Source organism: Anoplolepis gracilipes, chromosome 12 (assembly GCF_047496725.1).
Source record: "Anoplolepis gracilipes chromosome 12, ASM4749672v1, whole genome shotgun sequence".
Classification (NCBI taxonomy): Eukaryota; Metazoa; Arthropoda; class Insecta; order Hymenoptera; family Formicidae; genus Anoplolepis; species Anoplolepis gracilipes.
In genome coordinates, this window is record NC_132981.1 from 512103 (window position 1) to 527824 (window position 15722).

The following is a 15722-nucleotide window of genomic DNA, read 5'->3' on the forward strand; positions in this document are numbered from 1 at the left end:
ATTGTTGAAGGAGGAATATTGAGAATAAATCCGGCGTTTTAGTCTATTTGTTGTTGCATTTTATTGCACTGTTGCCCTCCTGATTTACAGAGATTATAATAACTATGCGTCTTATGTACCAGGTCACTCGCGAGAGCGATAGGTGTCTTTTCGATCGTTAATTACTGCCCGCGTTTTTAGGCGGTATGTCACTTTTTATCTCCTCCGGTTCTGGACGGATTTCGGAGAGGGTCGCTTAGCGACACGACCGAATATGGTCGTGTTATACGATCACAAGTGGCGTGATCGGGGTGAGAGTTAAGGAAGTTCGAAGTCCGAATTCCTTCCTCGCACCTTTTTGCAATTCGACAGAACCGAGATTTCCGGTCTTCTGCGCTTTCGCTCTGCCCTGACCTTGGCGCGTGTCTCTGCTGTCAGCAGCGCATTCTTATCGCGGTGCGTTCTGTTCGCTCGCTTCTAATGATTAAATTCTTATACCGTATTTATTAACCTATAATATATATCTGTGTCTAGCCTCTCGGGCTATGACACACTCAAAAAATATATCATGCATTATAAATACATTACTAATGAACGGATACCCATTAAAACTCATTTTTGATACCATTAATGTTTGCTTAAAATACTTGCTTCATAAAAGAAATAGCCTTAATAACAATATTTGTAAACAGGAAAAAAATTCTTCTTTTTTCACGATTCCATTTTTACCCCATTTAACGGATAAATTCAATAATATTTAAAATACGTTAAAGACACCGGCACCATAGTCTCTTATTTAAGTCTCAACAAACTCAACAAACATATTAAAGTACATAAGGATTAAGCTACCAAAGTATTCTAATACCTACGTGGTGTATAAAATTAAATGTAATGATTGTGACGCATCTTATGTGGGACAGACCTCTAGGAAACTTAATACTAGAATTAAGGAACACAGACAACATATTAATCGGAACACTAACACAAAATCCGTCATAACTGACCATAGGATCAATTTAAACCACGATTTTAACTGGAACGAGACCAAAATCTTAGACATAGAACCTCATTATAATAAGCGACTGGTTTCTGAAATGCATATTAAAAAACAGTACAACAGCCTCAATTTGCAGACGGATACCGAATATCTACCCGACATCTATAATAACATTATAAAGAAACTCTCTGCCCCGCCACGCCGTTACTAACAGGTATAAATAGCGTGCGTACAGTTGAACAGCAACATTTGTTTGCCGGTTTTTAGCATTGTTGTACTACCAGGACTACGGTCACTCATACTTTATATAAGTTATTCAGTATGTAAGTTGAGTTAATTTTAAATTATTTTATTTTAATTCAATTTCATTAATTTATTACATTATCATATTCTAATGCTTTTTTATTTATTTTTAATTATACTCAATTTTATTAATTTATTAATTTTTAATATTTAAAATTCTGACTTTTGAATTTCGAGTTTTAACTTGTAAATGACTGTTGCTATCCTACTTAAATTTTATATCACATATTTAAATTAGCGCTTAGTTTTACGGAATTCCAACTTTTTCAGACTTGTACATCTATTAATTTAATTTGGTACGTCCATTCTTTACTGTACTATTTCAAGATGCTTACTGCACGTTGTCATAATATTATACACCGCGCACCGTCGGAATAAGAAGGAGAATTTTGATACTCAGTTTTTATCATTATTTAAAAACTTTTTATACCTTTGACTACTCTGCGTAAAAAATTTTGACTATGTATTTTATTTATTATTGCGTCTACTTTCCGCTTATTCTTTGCGCTGAAGAGGGCCTGAAAAATCAAGCCGAAACGTTCGTATTAATTTAACCTATTATTGTTCATTAATACTGTACTTCTAATATTTGATTTTAAAGATTTCCGTTGCGCCCGTTTATTTATTATACCGAATCTATATATTGCTCATTGATGTAACAATAAATTATTTAATTATTTATTTCAAATAATTAATTAGTTATTTCAAATTTACATTGTTTTATTCGGCTCTTTCACGCCTCTAGTATTAAGTTATTATTTATATTATAATAATAAAATTGACTTTAAATGTTTCGTAGACAAAGTTTTTGCAAAGATTATTTTTATGTGCAACAGCATATAATGTGTATCCATAAAAAACATTAATATATTTTTTGTGCTCACATAATGCCTGTGAGATTCAGCTCTGCATCTGCTATACTATTTCTAAGAGCTACGATATTTTCGAGACAAAGTTTAAATTTTGGTCTAGCATTTACAGCATCCCAGCAACGCATCATTAACTGATACAATGAAGCTGGACAGTTGAGAGGCATTTGCAACCTGCCTCCTGTGGGTACATAATTCATCACTTCCAAATTTGTCTTGCCAAAGTAGGGTTGTTCACCCAACGATGTAATCTCCCACATTAGTACTCCGAATGACCAAATGTCGCTTTTAGAAGTAAATATTCCAACCTTTAAAGACTCCGGTGCCATCCAGCGAACAGGAAGCGCACCTGTTCCTTTCTAAAATATGATTTTAATAAAGTTAATTCTTTAATTCAAATCATTAATTTATGAAATAAGTGAGCTTAAGCAAAAAACAGTTATTCATTTTTTGTTTTATATAAATAAAATAATTTATTTTTTCTAAATTCTATTTAAAGTAAAAATGTACAATATTATTATGACGTAAAAATAAAACATTTTATTTGTTTAAATAATTGTATTTACCTTACGGTAATAATCATTCTCGTAAATATCTCTAGCTAGTCCAAAATCGCCAATTTTTACGACACGGTTTGCGCGGTCTCTTGCTGATATTAAGCAGTTCCGGCACGCGAGGTCTCTATGCACGAAACGCAGTTCTTCCAGATAGCAACAGCCTCGCGCAACATCTTCACACATGGCAAGCAAATCTTGCAAATGCAGAGCATGCGAATTTGACAATTCTAATGTTCGACTCTCCCTCAAATATTTCAGCAGATCAGTTTCCATTAATTCCAACACAAGTAACGGAGGACCTTTGTCTAAACAGACACCTAACAATTTTAATACATGTTCATGTCGAAAGTGATTCATAAGCCTGGCTTCTTGCAAAAATTCCTTTTTTTCTTGCGAGGAAGCACATTCTTCTAACATTTTTATAGCAACGGGTGTCTTTTTGCCTGGTTCTTCTAAATCCTCAATAATTCCATAATACACCTACAGAATATTTGAAATTAAGTTAAATACAATTAACTAATTTTATGTGTGTGAAAAAAGACATATACATATATAGAGTTGATCTTAAACCTTAAGAAAAGGGGACCCATTTCCTATAACCTTGACCTTCACATATGTTGTCAAGGTCATCACCGTAAGTAACATCCAAAAGGTTTTAGCCATCGGTCGTTGTTTATAAAAAAGTTATTATCAAAAAAGTTTTATAAATAAGATAAAATTTACTCACATCATGTATATTTAATATGAAGCGTATTTTTAATGGATCTATTTATTTAAATGTGATTCATTGAATGCGTGGACGAAGAAGAGGCGAAGCCCTTGTACCTCCACCGCAACTAAAAAACTAACCCAACCCAATCTGTGTTACGAACACTGAACTCTAATAATACTGGAATACGCACCAGCTATCTAAGCTTTTGTTTGAGAACGAACCGAGAGAGAGTATAATATCTATTATTGTCTTTGTTCCTTGTACTTTGTGCGCTTGCTCAGTTCCCCTTAATTCCCCTTGAGTATCATTTAGTCAAAAATAAATTTTTACATTGACTTTCTTTGAAGGTTATTAAGCCGTAAATTGTGTTACCAATTTTTTATGAGACTTTACAGCAGCTATCTCTCACGGCGAGCGATAGTGCTGCTGGCGCCTATTCCAGTATTACTATAGTTCAGTAGTTACAAAACAAAATCTATTACATGTCTCAGACATAAAAGTATAGATCATGGACTAAGAAATAAGAGGACAGAGCACAAGCTCTAGCGGGATAAACAACATGAGGGGAGGGCGATGAGGTAAACTATGCCTATTTTTGATTGGCTACTATTTGACGTAAGCACAGTAATACATAAATATATATAACACCATGTACGATGCATGTATATGTAACATCAAGAAGGTTATGTAAAAAGAATAAGATCGTTGTAATATTATATTTTTATTTTAAGAATATAAATTGTAAAAAACGTTGTTTTTTTTTAGTTTTCCCAAAGATCAAACCACTCTCAAATTATGATTAGTCATTTTAGGAATGAGTCCATCATTTGTTCCCCACCAACAGGCAAAAGTTATGTAAATATTTGAAAAACGTTATTCGTTTGTTATTCTACCAAATAGTTTGTTTTTCTAACGATAAGAACGTCACGTATAGAACAGTAAAGTCTAAAGACGCCGATATACGTTTAAAAAACGTTCACATTCGAATCTTTCCTTGAGTAGAGGGAGTAAAGTAGCTTAGAACTTGTAAGACCAATTAGAAGCTTAGACACGCATAACCAATCAAAATGTTTGCGACGCTACGACTAAAGGCACAATTTCACGCAGCGAGTAAAAGCTGGCGTTTTACCCCCTCTCCATCAATTTTCACCAGAATGGCGAATCCAGCGAATAAACGCTCAAAGTTCGACACAGTCCAACTTTTAGCGAATTGAAGCAACGCTGAAGTTTAAATTATTGGGTTGAGTAAAAAGTCATTGCGTATTTTTGCAACAGATGGCATTAGTTCAGTTTTGGCACTATTAGAGTCATTCACACATATGTTTATCATATATCGTTTAACAACTGACGGTTTAAGCGTCATTCTAAAAAAAAAATTGAGCGACTTGGTTAAGTTTTGAAGATTTGACAATAAGTTGAAGATGAAAGACCAAACTGTGCATTTTCGCCATATTTTACTGTTTTACTTTCGTAAAGAGAAGAACGCGCGTCAAGTATGCGAAAAATTGCGTAAAGTTTAAGGTGACGATGCTCTTACAAGAACGTCAGTGCCAAAACTGGTTCAAGAAATTCCGCGCTGGTGATTTTGATCTCAAAGATGCTCCTCGGTCAGGAAGGCCTACCGAGGTTGATGACGACAAAATAAAGGCATTGATCAAGTCAAACCCACGTTACACGACACGAGAGATTGCAGAAACATTGAAGATCAGTCAAAAAAGTGTTCATGTCCACCTAAAGAAGCTGGGATACGTAAGCAAGCTCGATATTTGGATTCCTCATGAACTCAAAGAAGTTCATTTGACGGTGCGTATAAACATCTGCGATATGCTCATGAAACGTGAAGAAAACGATCCTTTTTTGAAACGAATGATAACTGGTGATGAGAAGTGGATTGTTTACAACAATGTGGAACGCAAACGATCTTGATCCCGGCGTGATGATTCGCCTCAAACGAGTTCAAAAGCAGAACTTCATCCGAGGAAGGTTATGCTCTGAGTGTGGTGGGATTGGAAAGGTGTGATGTTTTTTGAGCTTCTACCAAGGAACCGAACAATCACTTCGGATGTACTGTCGGCAATTGGACAGATTGAACGAATCTGTCATCCAGAAACGTCCGGAGCTCGTCAATCGTAAAGGAGTTGTGTTCCATCACGACAACGCGAGACCACACACATCTTTGGTGACACGTCAAAAATTATTGGATGGGATGTGTTGCCCCACCCAGCATACTCACCTAACCTTGCGCCGTCAGACTTCCATTTGTTTCACTCTTTTCAAAATTCCTTGCGTGGAATAACGTTAAATTCAGATGAGGCGGTAAATCAGCACCTTGTTCAGTTTTTCGCCAATAAAGACAGGTCCTTCTACAAACGGGGAATTATGAAGCTCACCGAAAGATGGCAAAAGGTCATCGAACAAAACGGAAAATATATCATTGATTGACCTTTGTTCTTTATATTAAAAAAATGATTTTGAAAAACATACAAAAAATACGCAATGACTTTTTCCTCAACCCAATATTTTAATTAAAAGTGTATGAAAGAAGAAATTATGGCTGAAGGGTTTAATCAATTGACAGCACCCGAAAATATGAAAGAAGTTAGTATATATTATATACATACAGTATTTTTTAATTTATGTACATACAGTAAACATACTTATAGGTTAGACTGCTCTTTGTTTCTTATTTATTTATGTTAGATTAATTTTGTTATATTGTGTTAATAATTGTGTTTCTTATATTTTAGGAAATTCTGTTGCCCTCATACACTTGTGGTGTGTGCGAAACTATTTGTACTAAAGACGAAATATATTCTCATTCATCTTGTTTGGAGGGATATGACAAATTCTGTGTAGATAATAATTTATATTTTTATCCTCAAATCGGTGAACATTAGTAGCATTTTCATTATTATATATTTTATAAGTAACATTACAAGTAACATGAATACTTAATGTGTAAAAGACGGACATATAATACGCAAAAGTTTAATAGACGGTGAGGAGGTGATCCTAACAGATACCATTCAGGTTTCAAACCAAGAGGCCAAGAGCAATTGGCGAAATAGTAAAATTTTGGAAGAGGAACAGCTCATCGAAGAAATACATAAACGTCCCCCACTGTGGAATTTCAAGCTTCCTCTTAGTGAACGAACTATGCAAGCCAAAAAAAAGTTGTGGGAAGAGATAAAAATAGCGATAAACAGTAATATTCTGTACTCATAATTGGGGTAAGATTAAGTAGAGAGCCATTAAACATATTTTTGTATATTTTCTAGATACAATGGACATTGCGACTATGAAGAAAAAATGGAAGTCATTGTGCGATACTTATAGGACGTATGAAAATAAGCAGCAGAAATCAAGCGGTTCAGCAGGGTTTTCACAAAAGAAATGGGTGCACTTTGAACGAATGAAGTTTCTTAACGATATGCAGCCCGAAATCGAGTACATATTTATGAAATAACGAGTGTACAAACATATCTTAATGCAGTAGTACATATTTGTTTATATTCATTGCATGTAAAATTAAACTGTATGTTACAGAACTGTAACCAATATCGCGACATTTCTCAGCGAAGAGTCTAATGATACTATAACTTTTGATGAACGCAGCAGCAGTGGTCATGGATCATGTATGTTAACTTATTAATTATTTTCTTATAAAAAGTACTGAAAGGAAATGAAAAATTAAAATTAATATTTGTGAAATTTTACTTTTTAATGAGATTTAAACATTTTTATGTTTTGTTTTCAATTTTTCGCTACTCAATTTAATCTACAAATATAATTAAAATAAAAGTAAAAAGAATGCAATTTCTAAATGATCGTAGGTAATCACAAATGTAGATGCAGTAGCATAGATAGCGAAGATGGTTCCAATTTTGACCGATTAATTGATGCTATAAACCGATTAACATACCATCGTTTGTGCCTCTTACGCCACCACCCTCTAACAAAGCAGCTTTGTATGGTAACCTTGTTGCTGCTCAATTACGAGATATCAATCCTCAAGTTATGGATAACACGATGCTGCAAATTGCAATGCTTAATAATGTTAAGAAAAAAAATCCTTATTAAGTCACCGCCGTTTATTTTCTCTAGCGACTGACAAAGCAACTTTATTTAGTTCTACAAGTATTAAATAAAAAATAAAGTTTATAATAATTAAGTTTATAATATATATGGAAACTTTTTATATTTTTTTTTATAGAAAAAAGAAGTTTTTGTAATAAAAAATTATTTGTAATAAAAAAATGTTTATATTTATTAGTATTTTATCTATTATATAATGTTATATAAATTACATTATAAAAATCATTTTTTAAATTTTATTTAGTTCTATTATGTTGCCATAGTACTGCTCCTTCATTATTAAAATAATGGCAAAATTTATTACGAATTTCTATATTTTCTCTTGAACTCGTGTTTGATCTGCAGTTTGAGATTTCTCTGAAAGCACATCCATCTTCTGTGAGAGTTCGCCAAGACCCTGGTTGAAAGCCATTTGGATAATCATCGACATCGACCACAGATGGAGGAACATACATGTTTATATCATTGTCCTGTCGACGAAGCTAATTATGGAGACAAATAGTTGCCTGAACTATTAGCTTTTCAGGACTGGCAATAATTGGTTTTCTATATATTCTCTATTGACTGGCGATTATACCGAATGTGTTTTCTATTATTCGTCTTGCACGACTCAAACGATAATTGTATATATCTTGTTCTGGTGTAAATCCACTTGTTCCCGGATACGGACGAAGTAAGTATGATCTTAAAGAAAAGGCTTCGTCTCCTACAAGACAATACGGTAAAATTGGTCCCCCTTCCTTAATCGCTGCTGGCTGTGGGATATTCATTCGATCATCGAACGTTTTTCCTATAGCACTGTCCTTAAAAATACCACCATCACTTCTTCGGCCATAAGCCCCAATATCCACAAATCAAATAATGTAATTTGCGTCGCAGATGGCCATGAGTACTATACTGTGACTATTTTTATAATTGAAAAACTGATCCAGCATTATCGGGACACTAAAAATAGGATTATTTTTAATTGTACTTCATTTTAAATTATATTAGACACTAACAATGAATTTACACTTGAATAATAACGTGCTTGCCATCTATAGCTCCAATACAGTGAATAAAATTCCATTTTTCATTAAAATGATTGGCGATATCTAATCAGTCTTTTTCTTCAAACTGGTTTGGAAGAACGTAAGGGTTCAAATAATCCCAAATTGCCTTGCACGTTTCATGTATTATAGTATTCGCTGTTGTCACTTCCACAAGATATTGGTAAGATATTGATGTCATAGAATCTCCGGAAGCAAGATATCTACAATATTTTATATAATAATATTTGCATATATGCATTAAGTAAAAATTTTTAACATTAGGTTTGTTCGTGTCATAGGCTCCAATATACTTCTATTCCAATGTGCTCTAATACGTTTATTACAAACAAATCTATTGCTTCATACATGCACTTAAAAAATACTAAATTAAAAAATTTAATTTTGTTGAGCTAAACAAACCTCAAGGTTAATGCCAATCGTTCTGGTGGTGAAATAGATTGTCGAATAAAATCCTGCTTCTGCAATGTGTATCCGATTATTCCTAATAAGTCCTCCAATTGAGTTGTAGTCATTTGGAAGTAATTGTGAAATCGTATGTCTTCAAATATCAATTTAGAAACCGATGCAAAAAAAACTGTGTTCATTACGATTTTTAAAAATCGGAGCTACCCAAAATCTTTTCTTCTTATATTTATTTCTTTTTTTTTAATAAACACATCGCAGCAACTGCAGCAGCTATACGCCGTCTTCTAATTTCAGCTATAACCGCTACTGTATGTCTATATTTTATGTACTCGACGTATTGATTATATTCTAACTCCATTTTTGCGGTTATGTCATCAATTGTCGCTTTTTAACGCTGCTTTGCGTGGCGGTGGAGTGGGGGTAAAACGCCAGCTTTTACTCGCTGCGTGAAATTGTGCCTTTCGTTTACTAACCTTACATTCTTCTTGCAGCAACTGATGAATTGAGAAATTAAGTATTTTCGATCGTATGGAAAATCGCTTTTGATGTTAAATATCTTTGAAAATATTATGAAGAAGTCTCGATAATGAATGGTAAACATATATTATCTTTCATATTATATAGTATATTATATATTATATATTGAACAAAATTATAGTAACAAAAGTTTATACCACAATTTCACGTAACTTCAAATAATCACAACTCCAAAAATTGACGTATTTAAAATTTTTTTTATTTTGTAGGTTAAAGTCTCTATTTTAAGAAGCATTTGTCAGTTTTTGAATTTTTTTCTCCCCCCCTCCAGCCTTCTTCTCAAAAGTAAGGACGTGTTTTGTCTCGGAAAATTTGCACAGTTTGACGCACTCCACGGAGTGGAATCAATTTTTTTCATAAGTATCATAATAATCATTATAAATTGTGAATTAAGAGGCTCTGTATTATTAATAAAATGAGAGAAATTAGGCAATAGGAGCCAAACTCAGTAATTGGTGAGCAAATTCTTATTTGTACATTACTTTAATTGTGTTGGAATATAAAATACATCAGTTATCGCCGATGATTCGATTAATAATAAAATGTAAATCAATATATATAAGCGTGTACATCAATTTTTACAAACGCGTATGACAATCTGTACAAATTGCGAACGTTTCGGCCAATCTTTTGGCTTTCCAAAGCGCAAAAACTAATATCTAATAATAATTATAAATAATCGCAAATAGTCGTGGAATTAACTAGATGTGTGAGGACTCAGTAAAACGATACTAATAATCATGATCGCAATAAATATGTTGTCTCCTCTTTAGTTTGTAGGCCAGGAGGTGTGATTCTGCATATCTGTTATGAAAATTTTTAGATTAATGTAAAATTACCTGAATATGTTTATTTGAATGTTGTGGTCGTTCTATCTTAAAGAAACATATATTTTCCATCGATCCATGGCTACCAGGTACAATATTAAAGGCTATAGCCGAATAAGATAGTGAAAATGCCCCTCGTTTCAAATGATGGAAAAGTATAAAAATTATGATAATCTCTTTGAAAAAACATTTTTGACAAGATTTTTACCCTCCCTGCCCCTATCCTTCTATCTGCAGAATAAAAAATCTGTTTCTTTGAATTTTATTTTATTTCTCAGCAAGTTGTTATCGCACTTAAATGTAGCTTTGGGAAATTTTAGAGACAAATAAGGTTATTTGACACAATTTTTGTTTTAATTTATTGACGCCAAATTCAAGCTGAAAAAAATTGTTTAATATTTCAAAAAAATTTTTCCCTATTTTCTAATAAAGGTGACGTCTTAAAAAAATTCTCAATTGTAGAGATAGAAATGCTGAATATTTCAAAATTTTTTCAGATTTTTTTGAGTGGTGCGCCTTATTGAAAAAAATTAAATATCTTATTTTTTAGCTATTTTTTACATATAAAAGCATGTAAACCTTCATTTATATGTACAAATTCGTTTAAATATATATCTTTTAATTTTTGTGTTTCTAATTTATTGTTTAAACTAGAATTTTTATATTGGTTATAATTATTACACTGTTTTAATTACATAATAGTTAATTTTGATCATCAAATATAAGCTATTCGTGATTATATATATTCTTTTATGATTTGATTTTAGTTTATCACTACTTATGACAGTAGTGATAATAGTTTAAAAAGTAAACAGAAATCTTTTAGTAAACGGAAGTAACTAAAAGTAAAAAGAAAGCGTTATAGTAGAACTGAAAGTGTGTATGTGTATTTTATCACTGTTAACACTAAGCATTAAATAATAGAACATTAGGATTCTAAAATTCAAGTTTCTTATAAAGAAAACTCGTTATGATTACTTTTGTTTTGTCTTGAGGTTATGTTCTGCTCGCAATAGAATGAAAAAGATAAGTTGATATAAAAATATATTTTTCTCTTGTATCATCTTGTTATCTTTTTCATTCGGCAAATATAATATTATATAACATAATCTTAACGTAAAACAAAGGTATACAGGTACTTTAAATTAAAAAAATAATATTTTTGATGATGAAAATGAGATCTTTTTAAAGAGAAATTAAAGCTTAAACATCATTATTTAATACATTATCCACGAATAATAATGATAATGGGTCCTTTGAAAAATCTGTTTTGTATGCGTTTCGAAGCTAGACGCAAAGAAATAAAACAAAATGCTAAAGTAGTAACATCGCGGTGAAATCCTTTATATACTTTAACATTGAAGTATCAATTAGAATTAACATATCAATTCATTCAAAATAAAGGCTTTGAAAATCGTTTCTTTGTTGTTCTAAAAAATACACTGACATAGTTACACAATTAGGACGGAAGGAAAAAGATGATGGACGGAGAAGTTGGGTGATGTGTGAGCTCCGAGAATTTTTGGGTGAATTGGTGAGGATAGGAAGGCCGTGAGCGGAAAGGATGGTCAAGGGAGAAAGTGGAGGGCCATAGTAACAAGGTGAAGTGGGGTGAATGAGAAGGACAAAGCCAGAGGAGAGTTACAAGGGAATGAAAAGTGGACAGGGAAGATGGAAGAGATGATGTGGAAGATTCGGAGAAGTGAAGGAGAGATGGGCAGAGAGGAGTGAAGAGGAATGGGATAGGCAGCGGAAGAAGGAAGAAGGACAAAGAGGGGGTCAGGAAGGGCGGAGGGGAAGGAAAGGGAGAAAAAAGGAAGAGAAGATGAGAAGATGGGCAAAGAAGACGAGTGAAGGAAAGAGGGGAGAAGTGAAAGAGGAGGAAGGCAGAAGAAGATCGGTACAGAGAAGAGGAGAGTGGAGCGGTGAGATGAGGGAAGGAGAGAAGAGTATGGATGGCGATCAGCAGATGGCGGCAGGAGGCGGTATGGGCAGCGTGGCGTGGAGAAACAGGCGGATAGATCGATGCGGGAAGAGGCAGATCGATATATCGATCGGATAGAGAGGAACAGAGTAGATGGTACGGCATGTGATGAGAGTGACAGGAGATTAGGTGCGAGCTGCGATTAGACAGAAAGAGGAGAAAGCAAGGGTGTGGAGTGTGGAGGAAGGAGAGGGGAAGGATGAAAAGGAGTAGTAAGGAGCCGGAAGCAGCGAGGGAGAGTAAGGAGGAGAAGAAGAGGGCAACCAGAGAGGAGGAAGGAAAAAGGAGAGAGAAGAATGAGGAGAGAAAGGATTGTAGAAGATGAGAGAAAAGGAACAGGACAACAGGGAGAGAAGAAGGATGGAGAGGAATACAAAAGAAGAGTGAGGAGAGTAAGGAGTGGGTAGTCGGTGACAGGTGGAGGTTAGGTGTGGTTATCGGATAGGCAGAGAGAAGGGAAATCAAGTGAGGAGGAGCGCAGAGGAAAGATAGAAGAGAGGAGGTGTAATGGAGGAAGAAGAGGAGGGAGGGGTGGTGTAGTAAGGGTGATAAGACAGAATGAAGAGAGAAATAAGCGGAAGAAGGAGGCTATGATGGAGAGAAATGTGGGCGATGACAGGTGGAGGTTACGTGCGGCTACTAAGGGGGCAGAGAGAAGGGATACAAGTGAGGAGGAATGAGGAGAAAGGAGAGAAGACAAAAAGATGACAGACGAGGACAGAAAAGAAGGAGAAGGAACGCGGAGAAAGGAGAGAAGAGAGGAAGGTGATGGAGGAAGAAGAGAGAGGAAAGAAGAAAGAAAAAGAAGATGGTTGAGAGGAAGAGGAAAGAATAAAGAGCTAGAGGTGAAGGGGTAGCGAGAGGGAAGAGAGAGGGCGAGATTTAGAATGTGAGGTTGTATAAGGCCAGGTACGTATGGGGAGAGCTGTGAACATATTTGTATGAATGTAGGAGTGATAGTGGAGGAGAGATGAGGTCTTGTGAGGTAGTAGGCAAATTGCGATTATGTAAGAGAGCGATATGTAAGGGGCTAGAGGGAAGAGAGGGAGAGAGGGGAAGAGGGAAAGAGAGAGGTAGAATGAGTGAGAGAGAGAGTGAGAGAGAAGAGTGGAGGAATGTGTTATATTAGTGTAAAAGACTATGTATAGCATAAGAGTGCGGAGGAGATGGTAGGGGAATTAGAGAAAAGGAAGGTTAAAGAGGAAGAGGAGGTAACGAAGGATAAAGGGTCAGAGATGAGATGCAGATGGGTGAAGGAGGAAAGGAGATAGAAGACAGAGGAGGAGAAGAACAGAAGAAGAAGAGAGTGAGAGAGGAAAGAAAGAGAGAGAGAGGAGAGAAAGGGAAAACGAGAGAAAGAGTGAGAGTAGGTGTGAGGGGGTGAGAGTGGAGAAGGTAAACGAAGAGAGACGAGGGGCTGGCAAGAGAAACGATGTTAGATTGTAAGGGGCGGTGGAAACACTTGTCAGTCAATTGGTGAGGTATGGGGAAAGAGAGAGAGGGGGAGGGAGAGAGGGAGAGAGAGGGAGAGGGAAGGAAAGGGAGAGAAAGGGAGAGGGAGGGAGAAGGGAAGGGAGGGAGGGGAGAGAGGGGAAAGGGGAGAGAGAGAGAGAGAGAGAAGGAAAGGGTGAGAAAGGGAGAGGCAGAGAGAGGGGGGAGGGAGAGGGAAGGAGGGAGGGAGAAGGGGGAGGGAGGGGGAGAGAGGGAAAGGAGGAGAGAGGGAGAGGGAAGGAAAGGAAGAGAGGGGGGAGGGAGAGGGAGGGAGGGAGGGAGGGAGAGGGAGGGGGAGAGAGAGAGAGAGAGAAAGAGAGAGAGAGAAAGGGTGAAGGGGGAAGGGGGAAGGGGGTATGAAGGTTAGGATTAGATGTGGGAAATGAAGGGAGCGCGGGGACTATAGGAGGATGAGGACGGTATGAGAGATGTGAGAGAGTAAGAGAGAGAGAGAGAGAGGGACAGAAAGGATTAGAGCAGGTTACGAGAGAGAGCAGTCTGAATGAAGAAGAGGTAAAAAGTTTGTAAGGCCATGAATGTGGCCAGGGGCGCTAGAAAAGAGAAACGAGGGTATGTAGTAAGAGGAGGCGAGAAACGAAGGGGGTATGTGAGAAAAAGGTGAAATGTGAATTGTTGATGATAAGAAAGTGTAAGTAGGTAATTATGTGTATATGTAGAAGAGAAGAGGAAGGAGATTATAAGGAGTTGGTGTTCCCCAGAAAACACATGTATTGAGTTGGTAACCGCAAGAGGATCCAAATAAACCATTATCTATCTATCTATCTATCTAGTTACACAATTATAACACTTTTAAAAATGCATTATCTAAAGATATCAATGAGGATTATTTTCCTGTATCATGGATAAATATTAATGGAATCATATATAAACCTGGCATGATTGTAGAAATAGACATATGGTATATTTCGTTTCTTTGGTTACATTCAATACATTATAATGGTAAATATTCACATAAGGTCACCTCTTTCAGAAGTCAATGACCTTAACATATGTTGTCAAGATCACTGTCCTGAGTAACGCTTAAAAAGTTTTAGCCGTCGCTTGTTGTTTACTAAAAAGTTATAAAAATTTTTTAAAATTGACGTTTTTTGCAATTATTTTATCAAATACGGAAAATTAAAAAAAATGTTTCAAATAAAAGTTGTAGGTCTCTTCAAAATACACATTCTATATCCTATCCATTTTTATTATACGAGTGATAGTTTTTGAGAAAAACAACGATAAAGACTCTAAACCTTATACTAATATTAATTATAATATAATATATAATATAGTCCCACTGCATCCGCTCATACACTTTCTACACATATACTTTCCTACGCACATAACAAATGGGTTGGGTTATTTCTTCTGAAAGTGAAGCCCCCCGCAGGGGGGCGGAACCCACTATGCCCGCGCATAGACTTTCTATGCGTGAAAAGTGTATGCGTGGATACAGTGAGTTCCGCCCCCCTACGGGGGCTCCACTTCCAAAAAAAATAATCTAACCCAACCCATTTGTTGTGTGGGTAGGAAAGTGTATGCGCGGATACAGTGGGACTATATTATATATGATATTATAATTAATATTGTATGAGGTTTATAGTCTGTATCGTTGTTTTTCTCGAAAACTATCACTCGTATAATAAAAATGGATAGAATATAAAACGTGTATTTTGAAGAGACTTACAACTTTTATTTGAAACATTTTTTTAAATTTTCAGTATTTCATAAAATAATTGGAAAAACGTCAATTTTTAACAATTTTTGTATGTAACTTTTTAGTAAACAACGAGCGACGGCTAAAACCTTTTAAGCGTTACTGAGAGTGATGACCTTGACAACATATGTCAAGGTCATTGATTTCTGAAAGAGATGACCTTATGTGAATATTTACCCATTTATAATAAATAA

General features: G+C 35.3%; 1 protein-coding gene across 1 annotated transcript in view; it reads right to left on the minus strand.

Moving 5' to 3' along the window:
- Positions 1-2159: 2159 nt before the first annotated feature.
- The window catches only part of LOC140671870 (proto-oncogene tyrosine-protein kinase ROS-like), an 89975-nt gene continuing 76412 nt past the window's right edge, over positions 2160-15722 (minus strand). Inside the window, 2 exon segments of the mRNA XM_072903559.1 lie at positions 2160-2507; positions 2715-3185. Of these exon segments, the coding sequence (XP_072759660.1) occupies positions 2160-2507; positions 2715-3185 (819 nt within the window).